Raw genomic sequence first — 26,968 nt, forward strand, 5'->3', positions numbered from 1 at the left:
CCTCCTGCCCCTAGCATCATGCTGCAGACTCAGCCCGCCACTCCCTTCCATGGCTCCCTAACTGCCATCAGAATAAACCCCAGGCCCACCTCGCATCTTGAGCCCTCCCAGATCGGTCCATACTCAATCTCTCCAGGCCTCCTGCCCCCCTCAGCAAGGCCCACAGGCCTCCGCCTGACAGATACTCAGCCACACCTGGGCACAGCCAGGAGATGGGGCAAGGGGACACCCCTCAACCCCCCGGGGCTGACCCAGCACCCACAGTCCTCTGCAGGGCACACTCCTCATAAATCATGGGGAAGTCACGAGCATCAGTCCTCTGCAAAACTTCCCTAAAAGGCCATCAGGCTGGCTTGGGAACATAACAGGGTCTCTCGTCTCACCCCTGCCCTGGATGCCTTTAGGAGACCCAAGGGACTGCGGCCCTTGGGGCAGAGCTGTCTGGGCTGCCAGCAGGCACACTCCACCCCATCTCTTTGATGTGGGCATAGATGCCCAGCCTGCAGGCCCCACACCACTCCTGACAGCTGAGCATCACACTCACAAGCCAAGCCTCACCAGGACCACAGTCAACATCTCAGGTTATTGGTGGAGGTGGAGGCATTGCCTGGGACCAGCTCACCCTAGGCCTCAGTGTCTCCCCTCCCAGACCAGCTCTACAGGCCCCAGCAGCCTCCCTACCTCTAGCCTCGCACGCCATCGGCCCTCCATGGGGATCCCAGTTCTCCCTATGCCTCCGCCCTTCTGTGGCTTCCACTTCCCTGAGGACAATGTCCAGGGTCCTCACCTTGGTAACCGAGGCCCCGGGCCCATTCTCGCCTCGCCCCTGCACCCTGCGCCCCAGCCCCACTAAAGAGCCCAGCTCCTTCTCTGCCAAGTTCAATCCTCCCCTTTCAAACCTCTGCTCAAACCCTACCTTGTCCCCAGCCTGGCAAGGATGCTCCCTCCCCTGTCCCATCCTGCTAGGGGCCCGCTCCTTTCCCCAACCCGGCCAAATCCTCCATCATCCAGCAACCAGCACTGGAACAGAGGCTTCTCCCCTTGGCTGAGAAATATCCTCACTTGGGAGTTTTCTCGAGAAAATGTGCGGAATCTCTTGGCCAAAGAAAGTCTTGAAGACATGAAGCTGTCTAAGCTGCCCGTACCCCCAGGAGGCACGACTGTGGAGGTGAGCAAGTGTGGCCAAGGTCAAGCCTTCTGGGTGGACCACCCCCCGACTCCGCGCTCCAGCCAGAGTTGGGGGTCCCGAAGATAGAATTTCAGATGACAGAGCCGGCTCCTCCTTCACCTCCCCTGGAGCGTCCAGCGTGCTCAGTCGTGCCCGACTCTTTGCGACCCTATGGACTATAGCCCGCCAGGCCCCTCGGTCCATGGGACTCTCAAGTGTTCGGTGGGGGGGCAGAAAGAACCCGGCAGCAGGCACAATGCTGTGTCCAGCTCCCCTCCCCGCACCCGTGGGCTGGAGCCTTGCTTTGGCTCCCACTCGCACCAGCTCCACTTTCCGCCTTTGGCTGAGCCCTCCTTTTCCTCCACCATGTCTGGTCACCCTGTGGACACACCTGGGGTGGGCCAGCTTCTCCAGAGAGTGGAGGCTGACTTGTTTTGGCCTTTTGAATAAGACAAAATATTTGCAGTACCCAGGAGGGCTGGCCAGCATGGGAGATGGGGGCTGATTGATTGCCTTGGCCCCTGTGGAATGCCAGACACATGATCTATTTATAGCCCCCCACCCCCACCCCAGGCATCCCCTCCTTGGCCTGGGGTACATTCCTGCCAGAGGTGGCCCTTAAGGACCCACCCAGCTGCTCCAGCACAGGACTGGGTCATCTCTGGGCCTAATGTGGGTCAGCAGCCTGGCCACAGACCCAACACCTTGGCTCAAAGTCCCAGGAAGAGGGAGTTTCTCACCCCTGCTTCCTCCCTCTCTGGGCAGTTCAGAGAGTGAGAACGATCCCACCTCCCTGCCCTGGGAGGTTCAGAGCTCCCTGCTTTTTGAGCCCCTGGCAGAGGCGGGTAGAGATGGACAGCATGCCCCAGCCCACCCCTCCGCACACCGCCCCCCACCCTGCCCTTTTGCCCTCCATTCCCAAGGTAAGGCAGACCCAGAGATGGGAACTCAGAAAATGCCCCTTTCACCCACCACAAGGTGGTGCCAATGAGGCCGAGCCAGTGTGGTCTGGGGTCCCAAAGGAGGCAGTCAGCGGCTGCCCAGTCTGTGTCTGGGAGGCTGTCCTGAGAGTGCCTACATTGCGACAGGCTCAGCTCAGAGAAGTCAGAGGGGAAGACCCAGAGGAGGACACAGCAGGCCGGGCTGGGCAGGGCTGGCAGTGAGCGAGGAGAGCGAGGTGGCCCAGCCCTGAGCGGTGCTCCCGTCAGCCGCCCAGTGAGCCCAGGGGCCCGGCCCCTACAGTGCAAGACCCTGCCAACACCCACTGCAGACTGGGGGCAGAGGCAGGCAGGGAGGCGGGCTGGAGGCGAGCAGGTAGGGATGGTCTGGGGCCTCCACTCACCATCCACGTGCTTCCGGGACAGGTACTTGAGAGCCTCGTCGAGAAGGATGACAGGCAGAGACATCTGGAGCACCGCCACCCACTGGCGCCCATTCAGTGGGGTCACTTGGAAGATGAGCTGAGATGGGGGCGTCTTAGTTAAAGGAAGGAGTGCCCAGAGCCCCCCACACCCACCGCTTCACACACCCCTGGCTACCGGGGACTCCTCACAAGCAGGTCTAAGACGTGCCCCCGTCCCACCTCCAGATCTGTGTCTCCTCAGTCCCCTCTGCCCCTGGCGTCCTCCCCCGCCCTCCCCGCAGGACCAAGTCCTGTCCCGGTGGGAAGTGGAGGGATGCTGCACTGGCAAAGGGCATAGTCTTTCCTCCTGCCCCAGCCTTGGGGGACCTCTTTTTTCTTCTATTTTTTTCTCCTGTTCTGTTCCCCAAGTCTGGGGGGATGTCCTGAAGTGGGGGACACATCTGGCTGACCAGGGTCCAGCTCCATGAGGTCATGGAGCACCATCAACCTCTCCCCCATCACAGCCACCAGGCAGTTTCACAAAGAGGCCCCAGAAAGGCCCAGCCTCAGAGGGGAATTAGGGCCCTGTGACCCCAGGAGCCGCAGGAGGGGAGCAGCGCTGGGCAGCAACTCACAGGCAGGGGCGGCACAAGCAGAATGAGGAAGTGCAGGGCCATAGACATGGCCACGGCCGCCAGCAGCCAGGGGTTCAGCCAGGGCGGCATCCGCAGCAGTGACTGGTTCTCCGACACGCTGTGGAGGGCACACGGGGCACTCACCTCAAGCCAGGATGCGGGCAGGACCCACTCTGGTTCCCCACCCATCACCCAAGTGAGGTGCAGGGAGGAGCTGGTCTGAGTTTGAGCATCCTCCTTTAAGATCTGGATCACTTCTGGGAATGCAGCCAGGAGGGGTGTGTGGCTCTTGCCCCCAGGGGCCAGTCCTGGGGCTCGGACCCCCTTTCTCTGACCCTCAGACCTAATCCTGGTGCTTCTATTTCCTCAGACCTCAACCATGTCTCCCTTGATTGCCCGGATCCCAATTCTAGCCCCCACTGGATCTCAGAACCCTCCTCTGGACCCTTCTGACCCTCAGCCCCCATCCCAGCCCCCGTTTCAGGCCCCCCTGCCAGCCCACCTGTTCAGGGCATTGCACATCTCAATGGTCACCAGCACAGACAAGGCCATGGTCGTGGGGAAGCGTGATTCAAAGACCTCGCAGTCAATGCCAGCAAAGAGCGGGTTGTCCTCGGAGCACTTCAGGAAGTTCCTCTGGGGGCACCCAGGTGAGATGGGGTGCAGGCAGAAAGAAGAGTGGCGGGACCAGGGCATGGGAAGCCTCACCGCCCCCCTCACCCTCAGCTTACATCTGAGGACACCGTACAGCCAGTGCTGCTGTGGAGAGGGCCCAGGGAGGGGTGCTCGCTCACCCAGGATGGGGACAGAGGGGCTGCACTGTGCCAGGGGGAAGGGCAAGATGTTCTGCGGTGGGGTTGTGCTGAGCAAAGGGAAGAGCAGCTGGTATGAGGCTGGGGAGGACGGCAGGGGGCCCTGGAATCAGGGGGTGAGGGCCTGAGTATCAGAGGTGCAGGGGTTGGGGGAGGCAGTGATTAAATGAAGCCACCAAATGAGCTGGGCTTCCTGGGTGGCTGAGAGAGTAAAGAATCTGCCTGCAATGCAGGAGACCTGGGTTCCATTCCTGGGTTGGGAAGATCCCCTGGAGAAGGAAATGACAACCTACTCCAGTATTCTTGCCTGGAAAATCCCATGGACAGAGGAGCCTGGCAGGCTACAGTCCATGGGGTCGCAAAGAGCCAGACATGACTGAGTGACTAACGCCAAACAAGTAAATGCATGTGAAAATCGATCAGCAAAATTATACTTGAATAGAATTCACCTTTGGCTGGTAGAAGATGAGGCTGTGAGTGTGCGTGCTAAGTCGATTCAGTCATGTCCAACTCTTTGCAACGTGACCCTATGGACTGTAGGAGCCAGGCTCCTCTGTCCTTGGGATTCTCCAGGCAAGGATACTGGAGTGGGTTGCCATGCCCTCCTCCAGGGGATCTTCCTGACCCGGGGATCAAACGCAAGTCTCAGGTCTCCTGCACTGGCAGGCAGGTTCTTGACCACAAGTGCCGCCTTGAAAGCCCAGAAGATGAGGCCACTGGGGCCCCAGTCATGATTATTAAATAAGATTCCATTCACACCTCTCTTGATTTCTGCCACTGAAATCGAGCTCTACCAGACCTGCCCTTCGCTCACGACAAGGCCTAACACATGCACGGTCAGGTGCAGGCTTGCTACACAGCTTCTCCACAATGAACAAGGAGCTCTCAGGACTCAGTAAGGGAGGTGGCGCTTGCCCCTGTGGCCCCAGGGGAGTATTCTTCCTGCCCCTGAACCTTGCTCTCAGAAGCCGCTGTAACAAGATGCTGAACTGAGGCCACTCGTGAGAATTTCCGTCTCATTCTCTTCCGCACCACGGGGATCGACAGGGACATTCACAACCATTACACAGCTCTGTTCTCCAGCATCTGGCCCCTGGAATCTCCTCTGAAACAGTGATCCTTTTAAGATTAAAGTTTAGAAATGAGGGCCACATGCTGCGAAAATAAGCCTCAAAGAGAAATCTGTAAAAGCATTGGCAGCCTGACCTCCTGCCCAGGAAATCCACCCCTCATTCCCCACATGGCATAAACGTGGGTACAGCGACTCCGTCAGCCTGAAGGGACTGCTGGTTCTTTCCTCTCTCATGCACGATGCAAAATGATAAAAGACTATGGCTTGGCTAGACTTCTCTCTTGACAAAGAGATGGAGAGGAAATTTCTCCAAAAAAAACTGAGCTCCAGTATTTGGGACAAGTGCACAGTTTTATTTGGCACTGATCAGAGGGCAGAGAAAATGTCCTAAACTTTGAAACCACCCAGCTGACCAAGAGGACAAATGTTCTTTCGAGTTGTGTCACCACCGTCAGGCCTCACCTCCAGATCTTAGCAGTAAGGACCTTCCTCAAACGTGTACGTGCAAATGCCATGCACACACCTCCCATTTGGGCACATGTGTGGTTGCATCCCTATGCCCGTGCACAGGGAAGACAACGAGCATAGGATCACGTGGAGGTGTTTCAATAGGTTAACATCCCGGGACTTCCCTGCTGGCACAGTGGGTAAGAATCTGCCTGCCAATGCAGGGGACACAGGTTCGATCCCTGGAAGATTCCAACTGCCACAGAGCAACTAAGTCCTGCACCACTGAATTCCACGTGCCCTAGAGCCTGTGCTCTGCAAAAGGAGAAGCCAAGACAATGAGAAGCCCATGCATCGCAATGAAGAGTAACCCCTGCTCACTGCAACGAGGGAAAGCCCACGCACACCAACAAAGCCCCATCACAGCCATACAAAAACAGAAACACCCTGCCCAGCTCCGGCCTTCTGGGTTTCAGCAGAGAGCACCTGCACTGCGCCTGGGTGGTGGGCTGCAGTGCGGCCTCCTGCACTGTTTGCTAGAAGGGGCTCAGGGGCTGGAACTTCTGCCTCACAGCTTCATCGTGAGCACCCCTCCCCTGGGGGTGGCAGGCCTGTTTCTTTGGGTGAAGCTACTGTTCTCCCTACTCCTTCCCTTGGCCTCCCTGGCTATTTCCCATTCGCCTTCACCTGGGAGCCTCCCTCTGGGTTTCATTAACATTTACATAGCTCTTGCCACGTGCCAAGTGTTGGTTTAGGCACTTGATAGCCCCATGAGGCAGGGTCTATTACCCAGTTTATATGGGTGGAGAAGTGAACAGAGAGGTTAAGTAGCCTGTTCCAAATCACACAGCTCGTGTGTGATAGAACCAGGGTGTGAACCTGGGCAGCCGGGATCCAGGATCTACTCTCCTGACTTTATTCAGCATTCCTCCAGGAATGCTAGCGGGGCTCCGGGCACCTCTCCTGAAATTCCAACACCTGCAGCTGAGAGTTCTACTTTAGGTCTAAGTCTTGACCACCTCTGAGTTCCACAGCCTCCTGCCTTTTCTCTGCGGAAGCATGGCTCACTGTACAGTGTGACCGCCCATTTCCCTGGCTCTCTCCCCCACCAGACGGGACACTCTCTGCAGATACTCTGCCATTTCAGTCACCGCCATTGCTCTAGCAGTTTGTGCCTGGCACAGTCAGTGCCTAACAGCTGCTTTTCGCCCAAGTGGATAAATGAGAAATGGAATGACCCCAGGACAGTTGGGAAGGCGGCCCCAGGGGGACTGAGGATGGACTGGTGGTGGGTGTAGGATGTGTGTCTAGCAGGACTCCAGGGGTCTGGCGTGGTGGCCAGGGAGAAGGTGGAACTGAGATGCACATGGAAGAAGAGGGAACTGTTTGCAAAAAGGCAACTGATTTTGACTTCGGACTTGGTGAGAGCACTGGGACCATGGGATATCCCATAGGAGGTATGCAGCTGGCTGTATGGGACTGCTCAGAAGGTTGACATGGGGGGAGGTCCCTGGGGATTTGGGGTTCATAGCCCAAAGGATGGTGATAGTGATGGGACAGGAGGAAGGCTGTAGCAGGACGGTCAGCACACCCCCACTCTCCACCTGCTGCCCCCACAGGAGCTGCAGGGGCAGGTGTCTGATCCATCCGCCGAGGGCTGGGGGCCACCAGCCTTTGGGATAGGGGTCTGGGCCCAGGCTCTGCACTGCAGCCAGGAGGGGAGCCCCATGTGCTTGAGGGCTCGTGGGAGAAAGAAAGCACCCCCAGCTGCCTCCACCTAGCTGTGAACCCGGGAAAGAGCCCTCACACTGCCCCCGGCAGTGGGGAAGACTGCGTTTCCCTGACACACCCAAGACGGGGACAGGAAGTCGGGGTCCCTCTCTTGAGCTCTTCTGTCTACCAGAAAATAGAAAGGCAAGCACACCAGCAGAAGGCAAGTCTACATCCAGGCAGCTCTCTCCTTTAAACCAGAAACCCACCACTGGCCTGGCCAGAATTGCTGCAACGGTTCTTTCAAGCAAAGGAGATGCGTTAGCTGCTCAGACAGAGGGACAGATGGACAGACAGCAGTTGAGGTCAGGATGGAGGTGGCGTCTCCTTGCTTGCTTCCAGAGCTGGGTGAACTAAGCCAGGCCTGTGGTGTGCGCCTGCCGGCCAGGGGACTTCAAGAGGTCAATGGTTTCTTTCCCCAAGAGACAGGTTGGCTATAAAAGCCTGGCAGATTCCTTCCCTCCACTATTGATCACTTCAGTCTGACCCTCTGCCAAAAGTTCCACCATTTAGGTGCTCCGATCACTGAGCCCTCAATTGTTTGGGAAGTTTCCCAATAAAGGTAAGGCTTCTGGGCAGTGAAGCCCTGAGGCCCTCTGTAACTGAATGACAGGGGGAGCGAGCAGCATCTTCTCTGGCTCGGGGGCTGTGCTCCTGTCTCTAGGCTTCTGGCGGCTTCCGAGCTTGTTTCCTTAAGTGGTGGGTGTCTACAGGTGTGCAGGGGTGGGGAGGAGCAGCCACTGGCCACCTGTGGGGTTCTGGATGCCCTCTATTCCGGAACTCCAACAACAACATGGGCTGTGAGTTCTACCTCTCAGACGACCTCAGTGGGCTTCCTGGCCATCCCTTGCTTACCAGCTGGTAGAAGGTGACCTGCGGTCCCTCGGCATCATACAGGAACCACCAGGTGGCAGCAGCCACTGTGGCCAGGCCGACGTACACTGCGGGGAGGGCAGGAAGAAGCTGGCTATAGGGGACGCCTGTGGTTTTCTGGCATCTGCTTCCCTTTCCCCATAATTTGCTGAGTCGCTCTCCCTTTCGCATGCAGCACCTCCCTCAGGGTCAGCAGTGGCCCTGAGGGGCAGTCAGCATCTGCTCCATCCCTGGCCACAGTGATTGGCGAGGAGATAGGCAGAGACACAACATGGGTGGAGAACAGGCCTGAGAACTTCATCCTGCTTCTACAGGAGTCCTAGGATAAGACTCTTTCTTCTGCTTTATTTGGGATTGTAATGGGGCAAGTCTGAGGGCTGGAGCTTTGGCAGCCATCCTGCCATCCCAAGGGGCACCCGATTAAGAATGAAGCTCAGGCCGAGCTAAAACATGACAATGACAATCTGAGGGCTGGATCCAAACGTGCCTGAAGCACACCTCGTCTTCTTAGTTACAGGAGTCCACATATAGCTTCTCTTGACATAAGCCCGGCTGAGTCATATTGGTCAGGAGTTTGTAAGTATAACTGATACAAGGGTCTTAGGAAACTCCAGGAACCCCTGTGAAAGCTGGGGCCCCACTCACCTCCAATAGCCAGATATCGGAAGAAGAGCCAGCCACTGATGAGGGCCTCTCGAGGGTTTCGGGGTCGCTTCTCCATAATGTCCAGGTCTGGTGGGTTGAAGCCCAGGGCTGTGGCAGGCAGGCCATCTGTCACCAGGTTCACCCAGAGCAGCTGCACAGGGATCAGGGCTTCCGGCAGGCCCAGAATTGCTGTGAGGAAGATGCTGGAACCAGAGTCGTGGGCTTGAGCCCCAGCAAATGGAAGGTTCAGGGGCTACTCACACCCAGGCCCGGGAGCGCCCCCACTGTCTCTGCAGCAGCCCTGCCCCATTTTGCTAGTTCTGATGTGTGTGCACGAGTGAGAAGTGGGTGCATACACTCTGGTCACACTGGGACACCCCTGAACCCCCAGTCCCAGCTCTGGGGCCTGGATAGACCCGCCCTTTAGGCCTCTCCAATTGAGGACAGGAAACAAGTTCTCTTTAGGACACACACAGACACACACATGTGGACAGTGCACACCTGAGCAGATACACATTTGTTCACAGGTGTGTGCAAAAAACCTAGTGCAGGACACACAATCCCACAAAACACAAGCAAACATCTACACGCTTGCCCTGACGTGCACGGATGCAGAATTCTTATACGGCCAGGCAAACGTGCACTTGCCATTCGCCACAGGCGTCACTCACACGTGAACCTAAGTGTGTACGCGATTACATGCGAGCACAAATCCTCGGTGCTTGTACTCATGCCCAAAGATGAACAGGAAGTCACATGCACACGTGTACACACGCCTCTCACTCAGGCACACACCCTATGTGCACACACATGAACATATTACTGCCCAAAGGTGAGGTGAGTTCTCCCATCTCGCAGGACTCTGAAAGTGGGAAGAAGGTCATGGCTGGAGGGATGCCAGGGGATTTCTCCAGCACCACCCTGGGGACTAAGGTACATCAGGGGTTCTGGAGAATGATGGGGTGTCCCCGTTCCTGCCCACCCTGAGGTGAGACTCTGGAAGGTCCCAGTCTTCCAGGGAAGGACATGGGTCTCATCATCCCTGCAGCCCCATCCCAGAACCAGGCATTCTCCCTGTCCTGGGGATCCACAGCTGGTCCAGAGGGCTGGGAGGACGGAACACAGGGCCTCACCAGACAACCTCGCCGACGTTGGAGGAGATGAGGTACCGGATGAATTGCTTCATGTTGCTGTAGATGGCCCGGCCCTCCTCTACCGCAGCCACGATGGAGGCAAAGTTGTCGTCTGAGAGTACCATCTCCGCCGCTGACTTGGCCACGGCTGTGCCAGAGCCCATGGCAATGCCGATCTCTGCTTTCTTCAGGGCTGGGGCATCGTTCACCCCGTCTCCTGTCTGAGGGCCAGGTTAGGGGGTTTCACACCTGAGGAACTTCCCTGGCACCTGCCTGACTCCCCTCCCTCAGCCTGTCACCAAGGTTAGGGCTTGTCCCCGAGGAAGCAGACAGCTGAATGGAACCAACGGTGAGGTCATGAGCCTAGAAATTGATCTGGGGCTGAGGCTAAGGACAGGGCAGGGAGTGCAGACAAGGACAAAATTGAGAAGAAGATCAAGTTGAAGGTCAGAGAAGATGGTGAGGTGAGGACGGGAAGAAGGTAAGTCAACATTGAGGGCAAGGATGAAATCAAGGTGGGATGTGGGGTAGAAAATGAGACTTAGGTTAAGGACAAAGTTAAGATCAAGTCAGGAATGAGGTGAAGGTCATGGCCCAGGTCAAGGGTCAGTTAGGGGTTGTAGTTAAGGGGAAGGTTGGAGCCCAAGGTGAAAGACAAGGTCAAGAATGGACTCATGTTCATGATAAAAAAATTAGATTAAGGGAGAGATCAAGTCCAGGCTATGGACCCTATCAGGAATGATGTCATGGTAGAAGTTAGAGTTGATGTCAAGGTCAAGATTGAAGGCCAGATCAAAGTTGAGGTCAGCATAAAGTAATAGACTGTTGGGGGGCAGTCAATGTCAGGGATCAGATCAGGGTCCAGGTGAAGACTGGAACCCGTATCAAGGTTGAATTGAGTAAAGGATCAGTTTAAGGTGTTTAAGGTTGAGGTCAGGGACCAAATCAGTGTGAAGGTCAAAAATTAGGGCCAAGAACAAGTTTACAGTTGTGGTCAAGTCAAGGTTGGTGCCCAGCTCACTATCAGGTCAACGTAAAGGACTGGGATAGGCTGGAGGTCAAGATTATAAACTGAGGTCAAGAGCAGGGAGTGAGATCGAGGTTAAGAATAAGATCAGTGTTGATGAAGAGGTCAGCAATCAAGAATGAGACAGAGCAAAAACTGAGACCAAACCAAGTGTTCATCCAGAGGGGAAGGGATGAAGAGACTGGTATTATGCGGTGCAATGCCACTGAACAATACGCAAAAAATGATGGTGCTGAATCCCTCAACAACACGGATAAACCTCAAAGGAAAAAAGCCAGACACAAACAGCAAATGCTGTATGATCCCACTCATGTGAAAATCCAAGAGAGGCAAAATAATCCATGATGCCAAAAGAAAAAAAAAAAAATCAGAGCAGAGATTGCGAGCTGTGGCCTGATGGAGAAGGTGTGTAAAGGAACCTCATGGGTTGACGGTAAAGTTCCCTCTCCTGTGTGAGGGCAAAGTGCACTGATGTCTACAGCTGAGTCTGAAATGCATTAAGAAAGATGGGTTAAAAGTGGGTAGATGGACAGGTATGTGATAAAGCAAATATATCTATGCTATTTCTAGACTCTAGATTGCATTCACTATAAAAATCATTTCAATTTCTCTTTGTGCTTGAAATTTTTTGAAATAAGATGTTGGGAAAAATAAGAATGAAGCAGAGGCAGGGGTTGGCCAGTTGTTCTTTCTAAGCCCTGTGGTTAGTGCTTCCCACCATACCCCAGGCCGCCACCTCCCCCCAGGCTCCCAGCTTGTGGCCTCACCATGGCGGTGATCTCATTAAAGGACTGCAGGTTTTCCACAATGCGGGACTTGTGGGCGGGCTCCACCCGGGCGAAGCAGCGGGCCGTGCGGCAGGCATGGCGCTGCTGCTCGGGGCTGAGGTCATCGAATTCGCGGCCTGTGTAGGCCTTGCCCGCCACGTCCTCCGTGTCCTCGAAGATGCCAAGCCGGCGGCAGATGGCCACGGCCGTGCCTTTGTTGTCCCCTGTGATCATGACCACACGGATGCCTGCCCGGTGGCAGCGTGCGATGCAGGCAGCCACCTCGGGCCTCGGAGGGTCCAGCATGCCCACGCAGCCCACGAAGGTCAGGTCCGTCTGTAGGGAGGGGGCAGATGCCAGCGGGGCCTGGACTCATCCTCAACCTGCCACCTGCCCAGCGCTACAGGCGGACACACGGGCCCAGGGCCCCAACACCCACCTCCTACTGCACACCCACCTCATATTACAGGTGGACACACAGCCTTGGGGTCCCAGCACCCACCTCGTACTGCACAAACTTGCTGCAGTCATCCAGCTGCATGTCCTCCTTCCTCGGGGGCTTGTCCCGGGTGGCCAGTGCCAAGCAGCGCAGCGTGTCCAAACCTGAGCCCCAATCCTTGACCTTGGCCAGGATCTGCTCCCTGGAGGTTGTGTCCAGGGGTACCGTGCGGCTCCCCACACGGACTGAGCTGCAGCGCTCAATCACACTCTCAGGAGCCCCCTGCAGGAGTGGGACAGGGGAGGAGACAACTCGGTCAGTCGGGACCCCTCCCCTCCCTCCTGCTTAGCTGTGAGTTGAGGCCTAGATCTCGGGTAAGTTAGGTCACCCAAGGGGACACACAATAAGGGTCGCAACAGAATCCATCTTTAAGAAGGTTGGTGCAGGAACCAAGTGGGCCCTACTGTGAGAGAGCCCAGAGGGTACGGGGGGCTGACATAGGGTGATGCAGTGTGAAGCCCCCAGCAGGACATCCCCCCACCCCGGCAATTAGCCTGCAGCTGAGAAGGCCTGACGCAGCATTTTGTGGGACAGGGTGGGAATGGCACCCTCCTGCAGACTCCGCTGCCCTGCCAGGCTGGTGCTTCCACGATTCCAATTTTGTAGGGTGCTCTGCATCGGGAAGTGGACTGAGCCCTGCTGGGGGACCAGAAACAGGGCCCAGCTGAGGGTGTGGGGGATGTGGCTCTGGAGGGTGGTCGTGGGATGCCAGGCTTCTCACTGGACCTCGTCCCAGGCCTGGAAAGAACCTCTGAATCCTCCACCAGTGCCTCCTCCCTCTCCCCAAAAGGTATCCCAAACACTAGGGGGGCTTTGTTTGTTTTCTGTGGCCGAGCCACAGGGCATGCGGGATCCTAGCTCCTCGACCAGGGATGGAACCTGAACCTCCTGCAGTGAAAATGCGGAGTCTCAACCACTGGAATGTCAGGTAAGTCCCTTGATACATATACATACATACATACATACATACATACAATATATATACACACGCACGTGTGTGAATATACATATATATGTGTACACATATGGTCAAACACTAGGTATTTTAAGAAGCCCAAACTCCCAATACAGAAGCTTTTTGTTTTAAAACAGGTTAAAACCCCCCACTGCAGGTTTTAAAGCAGATTTTAAAGATTTTGCTTTAATCTGACTCCTACTTCAGATTCAAAATCAGTGACAGGAAGGACTACGGACGAGAGTCTGGATGGAGCTGTTTCCTTTGCTCCTTAGGACTGTTTCCAAGACACAAAGCACCAAGTGTGGACACCAACCACTTCAACAGTCCCCATCAGAAGCAAAAGGGCTCCTGAGACAGTCTAGCCTGACCCGCTATTCAGACGGGGACCCAAGGCCCACGTGGGAGCACGGTGGCCCCGAGGTCATACGGCAAGGCCGTGCCTCTCAGATCAGACCTGGGACCACAGGGAGGGGCAGGCCTCAGCATCTGGCCCGGGTTTTACCTGCCCAACACCGGGTCCCCCTCCCAGTTCCCCGTGGCAGGCTGACCACCCTCACTCTGGAAGCATCCCTTTGCCAAGGGTCTCCCACCTCCCCCAGTGTCCCACGGCTGCAGGCTCTGGCTCGTCAGAGGACTGGAGAGCAGGCCCCTGGGGACTCTAGGTGTGCAGAGGCCCCAGGCTGGTCGGGCAGGCCCACCTTCACAAACATTTTGCTGCCCTGGGATGCCGGGCCAGGGCGGGTGGGCGAGCAGTACACTGACATGGACTTCCGGTCTCGGGAGAACTCCAGGGTGAATTCCTTCTGCATCAGCTGCTTGATGACCTGCGGGGCCCAGGCAGGTCAAGGCGTGAGGGGCAGGGCCAGCGATCCCGGCTGCTTCCTCGCCAGCTGCTCGACCCTGTGAAGAGCCTCTTGCTCCCTACACGGTGGTGAATATATTCTCCTCTAACCCCGACATTCAAGGCCTCCATCTCCCTCTCCAGCCCCAGAAATGCCCCAAAGTTGCCATTTCCTGACGAGGCTGGGTAATTTCTGACTCCAAGTCCTTGCCCACACTCAGCTGTTCCTCTCTTTTCTCCCTAGACCAGTCTTACTAGGTAGGCATCTGAGGTCCTTTCTCCTCCCAGAAGCCTCCCAGGACTTCCTTCCCCTCTCTCCCTTCTCCCGATGCCCCAGAAGCCCCAGCCACACAGACTGTGGTCAAGCCCCCCATGCTGCTCACCGCGTTGCAGGCGCCAGCTCGCTCCACCTGGGAGAGAGCCTGCAGGTCCGTGTCAAAAACATTCATCTTCTCCACCAGGCACGTCAGGGCCGTCTCCGTGGCCTCTCCCACCTTCTCATACACACCCTTGGTCTAGGGGGGCCCAGGTACAGGGAGTGAGGGTCGGGGCGGCGCCCGGTCCCACCTCCCACTCACTCCCTGACCCCTGGAGCTCCCAGGCGCTGCTGCTTTCCTCCCTCTTCTCTCCCTGAGGCCTCCTATGCCCCTGCCCCCACCACTCTTCATGGGCTCACAACAGCCAGTGCCCCCCCAGGTCACTGCCACCTCCCTCTTGAGCTCCACGCCCACTCATGCAGTTGCTGCCTGTTGGACTTGATCCCCTCCCGGCCCTCAGCCTACCTCCATCTCTCTGTATCTGAAACTCCAGTGACTGTCCCAGCCAGAATGGCAGCTAGAGGCTACCTGAGCTCCTCCCTCTTTCACCTAACCGGTCACCAAGTCCCAGGATTTTGGCTCCAAACTCTCTCCAACCCATGCTTACTCCCCTCTTCCTGAAGCCCCAGCCAGGACTCAGCGGACACTTCTCGGGCCCCGATGGCCACACAGGGCTCCCTGGCCCTGGTCTTGCCCAGTCTGTTCTGTCCTCCACACTGAGACCTAGGTGATCTGCGAATGCCGATCTGACCATATCACTCCCCTGCTCTACACCCTTTGCTGTCTGTCTGCTGCCCTCAGCTGGGCATCAGACTCACTTGGTCTGGCCAAGCGCCCCCACTCAGGGGCAAAGAGCCTCCCATGTGCACCATCCTCCTGCTCCAGCCACAAGGAAGAGCCACAAGGAAGAGTTCACTGCCTAGATCACATCAGGTTATAGCGGCCTGTGGGCTGTTTCTGGGCTGTGCCTTTTGCTTTAAACACTTCCTAGTGATTGTCCCCTAAACCTCTTCTCCCAGGCATCCCTGCCCTTTCTACCTTTTACATTACAGTCCCCCACAGCCCAAGAGCCCCAGAGCAAGGTTCTAAAGCCAAACTGAGGAAGAAGGAGGGGCAGTGTGGAGTGGACGGGGATGGCAGTGCTCCTGGGGTGTGGCACTCCCAAGGGGCAGGGATTTCCAATCCTGGGAGCTTGGATACTCTGGGAGAAAGGTCTGTTCTGAGCGCCTGGATACTAGGGAAGTCACTGAAAGTGGGTAGGGGCCCACCTCGTTGTAGTCCAGTGCTGAATCATTGCACAGGGCACAGATGGTCGCCAGCTCCACCAGCCCATCAAACTGCCCGCAGCGCACTCGCCGCTCTCCCTGACGCCTGTGGAGCCAGAGCGGTCAGAACTGGGTTCTTGGCCCCGGCCCTGGGCGATGCCCAGTATCTTGGCTGCACCCCCAGGAGGCCTCGCCAATGACAACTCTCAACAGTTGTCCTACGTAGCCCCGCCCACCCGTAAACCCGCCCGCCTGTGCCCCTTCGCCCGAGCACTCACACTTCGCCCTCCGGGGCATACGTGGTGCCCGAGATGGTGAACTCGTGCAAACGGCAGGTACCCGCTCCGGCCTCGGCTACCACGAACATCTGGGGGGCACAGGGTGTGTTCATGTGTTTTTCAAACCCTTGTTTCAGAATCCCTAGTAGGACTGTTCAAATGAAGTCCTACTAGGGATTCTAGCAGGTCACGCAAGCTGGTGCCCCCACCCCTGTGGCAGCCTGTGGTGCACTTCTGTCGGGGAATAAGGTCTCAGACACAGGGCGTGGGTTTCCAGGGCTTTACGGGAGCAGGGGTGGGAGAGGGGGCCTGGGAGAATGGGAAACCCACAGCCTTCAGCATCACCCCACCCACTCCTCTACCCCAGAGACCTGCTGGAGTCTCAGCCAGACTCCCTGGAGCACGTGGGCAGCAGCCCAGGATCTGGGATCGAGTGCCAAGGAGTGAATAATTCCTGCCTGGGCCCTTCCCAGGTCACTGGAGCTGGTGTATCGGGTGACAGGCACTGACCACAGAGTGTCACAGTGGAGCAGGATTAAAACCTGGGTCCAGGCCTGGCTTGGCTCAGATGCTCAGGCTGTACTTGACCCTCCCCTATTTCCTTTATGGTCACCTGGCAGGCTTTGCACACCCAAACTTCAGATGAGGAAACTGAGGTTCACAGATGGCCTGCGAGGCCTGCCAGGACCCCACATGTCCAAATGATGCATGTCCAGCCAGGCTTTGCTGCTCTGCCCCAGGAAAACCATGGGACTGGTTTTCTCCACCTCACTTAGTGCTCTGCTTCCCACCATGGGACAGCACACATATTCTCTCCTCCATCTCTGGAGTCGGGCAGTGGCCCAGAGAGGTAGCCCAGCCTGCCGAGCTGCACACAGCAACACCCAAGCTGGCTGCAGCCACTCACCCGGCAGACCGACATCTGATTGGTGGTGAGCGTGCCCGTCTTGTCCGAGCAGATGACCGAGGTGCAGCCCAGGGTCTCCACAGAGGGCAGACTCCTCACAATGGCGTTCTTGCGGGCCATGCGCCGCGTGCCCAGTGCTAGGCAAGTAGTGATGACAGCCGGGAGGCCCTCGGGGATGGCAGCCACAGCCAGGGCCACAGCGATCTTGAAGTAGTAGACAGCACCTCGAAGCCAGGAACCGCCATGGGCGGGATCGGCAAAGTGACCGATGTTAATGACCCACACGGCCATGCAGATCACAGAGATGGCGCGAGACAGCTGCTGCCCAAACTCGTCCAGCTTCTGCTGCAAGGGTGTCCGCTCTGGCTCCACGGCAGCCATCTGACTGCGGATCTTACCCAGCTCAGTGTGCAGGCCTGTGGCCACTGCCACACCCACCGCCTTGCCCGATGCAATGTTGGTGCCCTGGCCGAGGGAGGGATAAGCAAAGGGGCTGGTTGGCACCTCAGCAGGGAACCAGGACCCCTGACCCCTTCAGGCTGGGGTTAGGGCTCGCTTCCCGCTCCTTGGCTTTCTCTTTCTCCATGTCACTTAGGCTCCCAGACAGACGCAGCTATGTAGTCTCGAGTTATGACTGTCATCGCCTTGACAGTGTCAGCTCTGTGAAGGCAGGGACTTGGTTTGGTGCCACATTCCCAGTGCCAGCATAGGGTCTGGCACAGAGGCAGCAACAGCTGATACTGACAGCACAGCACAGCACCAACCCATTAAAATGAGGATCATACACAACCAAAACAGCCACAGAGGGGTGCTGCTGTGATCTCAGGTAAACAGTTTTAAACAGCATTTACTGAAGAATTGAGAAAATCCGAGCTTAAGTACATCCATTCCCAAGGCCCCAGTAAGATTCCCCAAGCCCTGATGCAAGGGCTGGCCAGCATGAGCCTCCGTGTCCTCTCCTGTAAAATGGTCCAGTAGAGCCGAGAGAAACAGCTGTTAAGGGGAGGCTCATAACTCATCCCCTTCAGATGGGCGCCCCGTGCCAAGGCTGGAGAGGTGGGTGCTGGCAGCTTCAGTATCTCTTCTGCCCTGAGCCATGCAGCTCCTGCCCCCACATACAGGCCCCTCTGCTAAGGAAGGGCTTCCCAGGTGGGACTAGTGGTAAAGAATCTGGTTGCAATGCAGAAGATCCAGGTTTGACTCCTGGATGAGACAGATCCCCTGGAAGAGGAAATGGCACCCCATTTCAGTATTCTTGCCTGGGAAATCCCATGGACAGAAGAGCCTGGCGGGCTACAGTCCAGGGGGTCGCAAAGAGTTGGACATGACTGACCGACTAAATACGCGTGCACTGCCAGGGAAATGACCTGCAGTTAGCCAGAGCGCCCTCCTTAGAAGTTTCTTGTGACGGCTGCTGATGCCTGAGCATGCCCCTTGGTGTCCCCTCCCCACCCAAAGCAGCTTATCCAAGGCTTCCGGTCACCTTGGCGAGGCGCTCCCCTCAAGCAGAGCTGCAGGTGAATATCACTTTCTCCCTTTCTGTTCACTTCTGGGGACACTTTATAACTTAGCACCCAGGGCCACTGCCAATTGGCTTGACCACTCTTTGTGGCCTCTGTGCTTGGCTTCAGGCTGTCACTAGGCAGACCATGAGCATCACTGTTTAGGTCTCTCTGGGGCCATAGGGGCTGATCCCTTCCCCCAGAGCTGAACCCCATCACTCTCCCTGAGCAGACACTCTCCCTGGTGCCTTGTCTTAGGGATCAGTTTTCTTATCTGAGAAACACATGGTTCCTGACATCCTCCACCATTCTGGCAATGCTCGTCTCTCTAGAAGATTCTGTTGAATGACTATACACAAGCTCTGCCCCTCTCCAGCTTCAAGCAGGATAAGCCTAGCAGGCAGGAGAAAAACTCTGGGGTCAGATGGCCAAGTCCACATCCCAGCTCTGCCGCTCACTGGCTATGTGACCTTGGGAAATTTACTTAACTTCTCGGTGCCTATTTCCCTGCTGGAAAATGCAGACAAGTATACTTATTTCAAAGGCGATCCAAGCATAAAATAAATTAATACAGGTAAAGGTCTTAGAACAGGGCCAAGCACACAGCCTCCACTAAACACAACTATTATATTTTTATTAAAAGGCACTTACAGAAAACAGCATGTTCTTCTTGTCCTGGTTGACAGCTCTGGGGTCTGGGATGGCATCTGTGTGCTTGGTCACAGAAACAGATTCACCTGGATGTAGAATCAGAAATGAAAAGCCCAGAACTTCCCTGGTGGTCCAGTGACTGAGACTCCACACTCCCCTTTGCAGGGTGCCTGGGTTCAGTCCCTGGTCGGGGTACTAGATCCCACGTGCCGCAAGTAAAGATCAAAATCACAACTAAGACCCACTGTAGACAAATACATACATACATACATACATACATACTTTTAAAAAGAAACAAGAAGCCCCGTGTGAAGTCCTCCCATCCCCTGGCCTCTGGGCCTCACCGGTCAGGATGGACTGGTCCACTCTCAGCGTGGTTGACCTGATGTCAATGACACGGAGGTCGGCGGGCACTTTGTCTCCCACTGTGGAGGGAGAACGGCTTGGCTGAGTGTGGCTCTGGGCACCCCTTCCCAGGAAAGCCAGCAGGGCTCCCAGAAGCCAAGGCCAGGGCTGGCAGGCAGGGCTGAGCTGTCCCCTGGCTTACAGTCCCCTTATTCATCCAATGGGGTTCTGGCTAAAGAGCTGTAGAGGGATCCAACAGCCCCCCTCTACAACGTACAGTCAGAAAAAGAAGTGTGGGCTCATTAGCGTCTCATGATGCAAGAACACCCCGAAGCACCTGCCACTTCCACAATGTCTCCAGGGACGATGTCCCGGGCACGGATGCGTTGCACACCCTTTCGGTCCGCGCGGATCACCTTGCCCATCTCAGGCTCGTACTCCTTGAGGGCCTCGATGGCACTCTCCGCGTTGCGTTCCTGCAGAGGCAGGAAGGCTATCCATCTCTGCTGGCCCTAGCAGGCCACCCCATTGGAAGGACACCCCGTGGGGCCTGGGATGGGTCTGCAAGCAGAAGGACCTGCAGGGTTCCGGGACCAGGTGAAGGTGACACCTAGCAGCTGGGAGGCCCCAGGATGCAGCCGCAGCCCCGAGTCTCCCACCTGCCACACGCCCACGACCGCATTGGCCACAAGGATCAGCATGATGACCAGGGGCTCCACGAAGGCTGTCGCGGTCTCCTCGCCCTCCTCAAACCAGGCCAGGACCTGTTGGGGTCAGAGCTGGTGAGTGGCAGCCGCGGGCCAGGGTCTACCCGCCATTTCCTGTGTGCTCTGGGTCCGTCTACTCCCGATTGGGAGGAAGTACCTCTGGGGAGCCCTGGATTTGGAGGGGTCTGCTCTCAGAAGGCCTTGGCTTGGTGACTACTCCCTCCAGGTAGTGACCGCCACAGCCCACGTCCCACCCCACCCACTCTCAGGGTCGTGGGGCCACTGGTGGCTTGACTGTGGTTCTCCAAGTGTGGGGCCCAGAACAGCAGCAGCAGCACCTGGGAACCTGTTAGAAATGCAAATTCCTGGGGTCCATCCCAGACCTGCTGAGTCAGAAACTGGGGTGGACCCCAGCAGTCTGTGTTTGAAGCCGCCCAGGTGATCCTGTTACAATCTCAGGTTCATGGCCCTCTGCTCAGAGAACCATGGTCAGAGGGCCAGCCAGAGCCCAGGCCTGGAGGTGGGAGACCTGGTTCCAGTCTGCTCCCACCTCCTGGCCCAAGTGGGTACTTGTCATCCTCTCCAGGCCTCTGCGTGTCCATCTGTTCTGAGGAGGGGGTAACAGAACCCTTTTGGCTTGGCTGTATTGGGCACCGGCCTGGATAGACTTTTCCAGGAGTCCTCAATTTCCAAAGGACAGTGAGTGGCCAGGATGGTCAGACTTAGCTGGCTGGGCCCCTGCCGGCTGGAGGGCAGGGCTGGGAGCAGGAGTCACAACCACCCTCTGGATTCCATTCCCTGCATGACCCTTGGTCTCTGCTGCTCAGCCCCCAATGCCCCTCTCCCCACTGCTCCACCCTGGGCCCACGGCCCTGTGGGTCCAGAAGGAGTCGAGGCTGAGGACATGGCGGGCAGCAATGGGGAGCAGCAGCCAGGAGGCAGCTGCGGGAGGCTGAGGTCTGAAGTCTCTCTGAGGAGCCATGGAAGGTACTGCATGTGCTCTCAGCCCAGGGATTCGCCCCCCAGGGACATTCGGCAATATCCGTAGACTCGACTGTCACAACCATGGGGTGCTAATGGCATCTGGTGGGCAGAGGCCAGGGATGCTGCTGAACACTCTACAGTACACAGGACGGTCCCTGCCTCAGAGAATCGTCTGGTCCAAGAAGCCAACGGTGCTGATGCTGAGAAACCCTGCACTAAGGCAGGGAGGGGTGGGGTCAGATGTGCTTTTGTAAGCTCACTGAAAATCAGGGTGGAAGAGGGGCTGGAGGGGACAGATGAGAGCCGGGAGTTCACTGTGGGGGCTGCAAGGGTTTGGGCAAGTGCATGGGGTGGGCGAAGAATTGATGCTTTCAAACTGTGGTGCTACAGAAGACTCTTGAGAGTCCCTTGTACTGCAAGGAGATCAAAGCAGTCAATCCTAAAGGGAATCAACCCTGAATATTCACTGGAAGCTGAAGCTGAAGCAGCTTCAGCTACTATTCACAACCTCCAATATTTTGGCCACCTGATGCGAAGAGCCGACTCACTGGAAAAGACTCTGATGCTGGGAAAGATTGAGGGCAGGAGGAGAACGGGGTGACAGAGGATGAGATGGTTGGATGGTGTCACCAACTCAATGGACATGAATTTGAGCAAACTGGGAGATATTATTGAAGGACAGTGGAGCCTGGCATGCTGCAGTTCATGGGGTCATGAAGAGTCAGACACGACTGAGAGACTGAACAACAAAGAGGGTGGAGAGGGGCCCAGGGATGCCCACAGCTGAGAGGACAGCCCTGTGGCTCATAGGCTGGGCCCCTGAGCACTGCCTGGACCCGCTTCCCGGCCCAGGCTGCCTGATGTCGTGGGAAAGGGCTACTTACGAAAGAGACCAGGGCGGCCAGCAGCAGGATTCGAACCAGGAGGTCCTCGAACTGTTCCAGCACAAGCTCCCACAGGGACTTCCCTGGGAACGGGAGTGCTGCATGAGGGCTGGGCTCCTGACCGACTCACCAATCGCGTCCATGTGGAGCTGCGGTGGCCTACTCCCTCCCTCCCATTTGAAGGTGAAGAACCCGAGGCCCTGAGAGGCACAGATGGGCAACGCTGGGGGCTCAGCCAGGCCCCACCGCCTGGGAGGGGAGGACACCGCCTGACGGTGACTGGCCCGGGGTGTCATCTGGTGCCCTTGCAGGCTGCCCTGGCCCCAGTCTCACCTTCCTCGGTCGGGAGTTCTGCAGGATCCAGGCAGCCACAGGAGCCATGAGGAGACAAGAAATGACTGGGTTACCAAGCGGAGTCTGAGCAGTCCCCTCCCCACGGTGCCCATCAGAACCCCCACGATGGGCAGGACACACTCCCCCCAGGTCTCTGAGGTCACAGCACACGTAGTTTGTGCCCGGGTACTTTCATATTCCTCCCCCACCTGACTCTAGTGGAGGATGGCCTGCTGTGACCTGACTCACCCTGGGACAAAAACCAAGCCAGGGCCCTCCAGACCCTCCAGGCCAGTTCCACCTCCGTTGCACAGAGGGGAAACTGAGACCTGGAGGAGATGGAAACCCTGAGGTCACACAGGGAGTCGGTAGTTCTCAGGGCTCCCTGCACTGCCCTTTCTCAGATGCCCACCCGGTCCCATTCAATGTCCCCCTACCCACAATATCTCATTCTAATTGAGATAACTGGCTCAGGCCACCTCTGACACAGGACCTTGGGGACAAGGCCCGAAGCACTGCCCACCCCACCTGGGGCTCCCTGGGCACGACCTCAGCAGGCAGCGCCCCGGGCTTCAGTTCCTGGAGGCTGAATGTCAGCTTGTCCCCTCCCAGGCGCCCCACTCCAGCAGGCTGAGAGAGGACCCAGCCAGCCTGCCGAGGCCCAGACCCACAGAACATTTTGAAGAACCATGTCTCCAAACACCGCAAGGACCTGCTGTGCCTTTACAGGCTCCACTTTCACCTCCTTCAGGTCCTGAAGCACCCACGTTACAGGTGGAGCTGGCTGGCCCAGTAGCTGAGTCCGGGAATCTTCCCAGCAGCCTAAAGGGGAGGTAGGTAGGGATGCCGACCCCGTCTTGCAGGTTCAAGAACTGAGGTCCAGAGTGGATGCATGGCTTGAACAAGGTCACACAGCAAGCCGGGGTGTTTGTGGGTCTGTGGAAAGGGGCCCTGGAAGGGCTTCTCCCTCCTTCTGCTGATCTCAGGACCTGCCCAGGGCTGTCTGAGGGGTCTCTCAGACCGAGCCTAACTGACCCTTGTCTCCTTTTCTCCTGTGCTGTGCCCAGGACAATCCCTGGGCCAGCAACATCGGGGTCACCCGGGAGCTTGTCAGCAATGCAGAACCCAAGGCCCCACCCCAGGCTGGCTCTTCCTCCCTCCTCCTTGCTGACATGGGTCCTTGCCTCTGCCCACCTGCTTGCAGCTCAAGCACCAGCCAGCATTTTTGCTCACGGGCACCCCTACCCTGACCACCTGTTTGGAAGGTCTGGGGTCTGCACCGGGCAGCTGTACCATGGGGAGTACTGAGCAGCTCACTGGGCTTCAGGAATCCAGGAGGAAAACATATAACCTAAAAATACACTTTCTAGCATTTTTCTCCAAAGTCCTATTTTAGGCAACAGCTGACATTTTCCGTGGAAAATGTAATCTCCAGTGTCCTGCGTTGAGATTAAAATCAAACAGACTTTTTCCTTCTGATCTATTTAGCTAAAGTGAACAGGAAAGGCAGGAGGGAGGGCCAGCCCTGGTTTCTGGGCCAATTCTCCAATGGAGCAGGGTCCTTTAGAGGTCATCTCAGCCATGCCCCAGCCTCAGAGCACACGTCAGCCTGCTTCTGCCATGCTCAACCCAGGAGTTTCTTCAACCCCTCAACCTCTGCAGGTGTCTTCAGGATGCCTGACCTAAGGAAGAGTATATCTGTAAGTCTCACCCGAATCCCTCCCTCTGTCTACCTAGCCCCTCCCTCTGCTGGTGTGTAGCCTCGAGGCCACAATATTCCTCACAGCATTTTTTCTGGATAGGGGCGAGACCTGGGGTTGGGAAACTTGTTCCAGAACATACCAGCTCTAGTGAGTGAAGTTGCTCAGTCGTGTCCAACTCTTTGTGACCCCCTGCACTATAGCCTACCAGGTTCCTCCATCCATGGAATTTTCCAGGCAAGAGTACTGGAGTGGGTTGCCATTTCCTTCTCCAGGGGATCTTCCCGACCCAGGGATCGAACCTGGGTCTCCCACATTGCAGGCAGACGCTGTACCATCTGAGCCACCTGTGAAGCAACCACCAGCTCCAGTCCCCAGTCCCCACTGCAAACTCCCTCCACATGCTGGTCTCACTGGGTCTCCTCCTTCTCCCCTTCCACCTGACTGTCCCCTTCTGCTGACCCACAGCCCCATCCAAGGTCCACTCTTGGTGGTCGTTATCATGCTATTCCCCCGGGGCTTCTCATTCTCCCCCACTTGTGGACACACAATAGGACTGTACGTCCCATCTTCCTGTGCAAGTTGCAAAAAGAAGGATGTGTGTTAGTTTGGGCTGGAATGTAGAACTGTTGGAGAATGGCACTGTCCAGTGGAACTTCCTGCGGTGATGGAAGAGTCCTATAGCCATGCTGTCTGATACAGTAGCCACCAGCCACATGGAGCTACTGAGCACTGGGAATGTAGCTAGTGTGACTAAGTAGCTACATTTTATTTATTATTATTTTAAAATATTTAATTATTTGGCTGTGCCAGGTCTTGGTTGCAGCATGTGGGATCTTCCATCTTCACTGTGGCATGTGGAATCCAGTTCCTTGACGAGGGATCAAACTTGGGCCCCCTGCGTTGGCAGCCGAGTCTTAAGCCACTGGACCACCAGGAAAGTGCCAGTAGATATATGTTAAATTAATTTTCATTCATTGAAACTCAAACAGCCGCACAAGGTTGGCAGCACACTCTGGAGCTCTCTGACCCTCTGCTATAGCAACCAGGACCTGTGTGACGGTATCTGCTTTGTGAACCTGAGTCACAGAGTCGGGAGACACGGAGCTGCACAGAGGTGTGTATGTACAGTGTGAGCAAGAGATGACCTGAACTGTTTCAAGCCACTGAAATCAGGGGGCTGTAATGCAGGATAACCCGGCTGATCTTGACCAATGCCCTCTTCTCGCCAGACCTGGCCTCTACCAGGGTAGAGCAAGGCATCCCTTCCACCCCACCCCCCCCCCACCCCCACCCCCCCACCCCCCCCCCCCCCCCCCCCCCCCCCCCGCTCCTAGGGCAGGTTCAATAAGCCATGAGGTCACTGCAGATGCCCCGCCCATCCATGCAGGAGGGCCCATCCCTGCTCCTGGAATGCAAGTGCTTCCAGTCCTGCCTGAGCAGCTGGCTGGGGGGGGGGGGGGGCCTGGGCCTCATTTGGAAGATGGAGGACCACCCCCACCCTGCAGGGCTGCTGTGTGAATGAGCATTATCATCATTACTGAGTCACAGTTATTAAGCTCCTGCTGCTGCTGCTGCTGCTAAGTCACTTCAGTTGTGTCTGACTCTGTGCGACCCCACAGACGGCAGCCCACCAGGCTCCCCCGACCCTGGGATTCTCCAGGCAAGCACACTGGAATGCGTTGCCATTTCCTTCTCCAACGCATGAAAGTGAAAAGTGAAAGTGAAGTCACTCAGTCATGTCCGACTCCTAGTGACCCCGTGGACTGCAGCCTATCAGGCTCCTCCGCCCATGGGATTTGCCAGGCAAGAGTACTGGAGTGAGTTACCATTGCCTTCTCCATATTAAGCACCTACTATATACCAAAGAACTTCCCAGGTGGTGCTAGCGATAAAGAATCCACCTGCTAATGCCTGGGAGGCGGTGGGTTCGATCTCTGGGTCGGGACGATCCCCTAAAGAAGGAAATGGCACCCCACTCCAGTATTCCTGCCTGGGAAATTCCATGGGCAGAGGAGTCTGGCGGGCTACAGTCCATGGGGCCAGAAAGAATCGGACACGACTGAGCGACTGAACACTCTTATACCAAGCAGCATGCCACATGCCTACTTCATCTCCGGAGATGAACGGTGGTGTGCTGTGCGCCTAACACATGAGGAGGTGCTCCGCAGGCAGGATAATCACCTCCTTGTGTGCACTACTCTCGTGATTCTCAGACAAGCCAGGAAAGAGGATATGATTATTATTCCCATTTTTCAGAGTAGAAGCACAGAGAGGTTGAGCGCCTACCTAGTTCACGGTCACACAGCTGGGAAGTGGCAGGGAAAGGTTTTGAGCTCGGGCAGTTTGGCTCTCGAACCGGTACTCTGGGCCTCTTGCACTCACTCCTAGACTGTCCCGCCTTCCCACCGCAGTGGCCCCTGAGCCTCCCCCAGTCAAGATCACCTGAAGGATCATAATCTCCCATGTCCTGACTGTTGGGCTGGGAGCCATTGTCGGCTGGCCCTTCCAAGAAGAATGCCCCATCTGTTGATGCCATCCACCAAGCTAATGGGCCAAGACAGAAACAAGAGGTGCCGCCCCTCCCAGACCCCTGCTGGGCAAATCCGGGGGCATATGACTCCCTCCAATATTGCCTGAATCGTTCATATGGTGGCCTCTCCTGACCAAACACTGCTCTGGGTAACTGTTGCCAGACTGAATCAGCCCCTGTCCACAGATACCCGATGCAGGGCTGGCCTGTAGGGTCCTGGGATGTGATCAAAGAAACTGCAGCTTAGAGCAGAGAGTCTGGTCCAAGGACTGGAGTTCAAATCCTATTATCTAGGGAGTTCTGTGACCATGGGCAAGTCACTTTAAGGCTGGATGTGCCTCAGTTTCCCCATCTGGAAAATGAGGATAATAACAGCAACCACCTCCTGAGGCCGTGTAACGTGTATGAAGCCCAGTGCATGGTGAATGTTCCGTAGACCTTAGCCATGACAACAGCGAACAGAAGTTCCCGTGTCCCCAGCACCTGGGACAGCACCTGGCACACAGCAGGCACTCAATAAAACAGAATGAATGAACGACCCTACCCTGCTCACCGACCTTCCATGGGCCTACA

At 56.6% G+C, this 26,968-nt stretch overlaps 1 protein-coding gene across 5 annotated transcripts in view; it reads right to left on the minus strand.

Annotated features, from left to right (window-relative positions):
• The window catches only part of ATP2A3 (ATPase sarcoplasmic/endoplasmic reticulum Ca2+ transporting 3), a 39,930-nt gene that overhangs the window by 1,728 nt on the left and 11,234 nt on the right, over window positions 1-26,968 (minus strand). For 2 of the 5 annotated variants that reach the window (XM_069542769.1, XM_069542772.1), the window contains 20 exons: window positions 22,163-22,180; window positions 21,830-21,912; window positions 19,914-20,018; window positions 19,592-19,730; window positions 19,254-19,334; window positions 18,910-18,995; window positions 16,757-17,221; window positions 15,850-15,938; window positions 15,575-15,677; window positions 14,373-14,504; window positions 13,847-13,972; window positions 12,194-12,412; window positions 11,692-12,027; window positions 9,898-10,118; window positions 8,765-8,967; window positions 8,102-8,187; window positions 3,648-3,781; window positions 3,146-3,263; window positions 2,511-2,628; window positions 2,141-2,242 (listed from right to left, as the gene is read on the minus strand). In XM_069542769.1, the coding sequence (XP_069398870.1) occupies window positions 2,141-2,242; window positions 2,511-2,628; window positions 3,146-3,263; window positions 3,648-3,781; window positions 8,102-8,187; window positions 8,765-8,967; window positions 9,898-10,118; window positions 11,692-12,027; window positions 12,194-12,412; window positions 13,847-13,972; window positions 14,373-14,504; window positions 15,575-15,677; window positions 15,850-15,938; window positions 16,757-17,221; window positions 18,910-18,995; window positions 19,254-19,334; window positions 19,592-19,730; window positions 19,914-19,955 (2,800 nt within the window). In that variant the 5' untranslated portion in view covers window positions 19,956-20,018; window positions 21,830-21,912; window positions 22,163-22,180. Of the gene's footprint in view, window positions 1-2,140; window positions 2,243-2,510; window positions 2,629-3,145; window positions 3,264-3,647; window positions 3,782-8,101; window positions 8,188-8,764; window positions 8,968-9,897; window positions 10,119-11,691; window positions 12,028-12,193; window positions 12,413-13,846; window positions 13,973-14,372; window positions 14,505-15,574; window positions 15,678-15,849; window positions 15,939-16,756; window positions 17,222-18,909; window positions 18,996-19,253; window positions 19,335-19,591; window positions 19,731-19,913; window positions 20,019-20,118; window positions 20,134-21,829; window positions 21,913-22,162; window positions 22,181-26,968 lie in introns of those variants that run through there. The other 3 variants (XM_069542768.1, XM_069542767.1, XM_069542771.1) reach the window with 2 other exon arrangements.

The sequence above is a fragment of the Ovis canadensis genome, chromosome 11, assembly GCF_042477335.2.
Source record: "Ovis canadensis isolate MfBH-ARS-UI-01 breed Bighorn chromosome 11, ARS-UI_OviCan_v2, whole genome shotgun sequence".
In the NCBI taxonomy this organism is placed as follows: domain Eukaryota; kingdom Metazoa; phylum Chordata; class Mammalia; order Artiodactyla; family Bovidae; genus Ovis; species Ovis canadensis.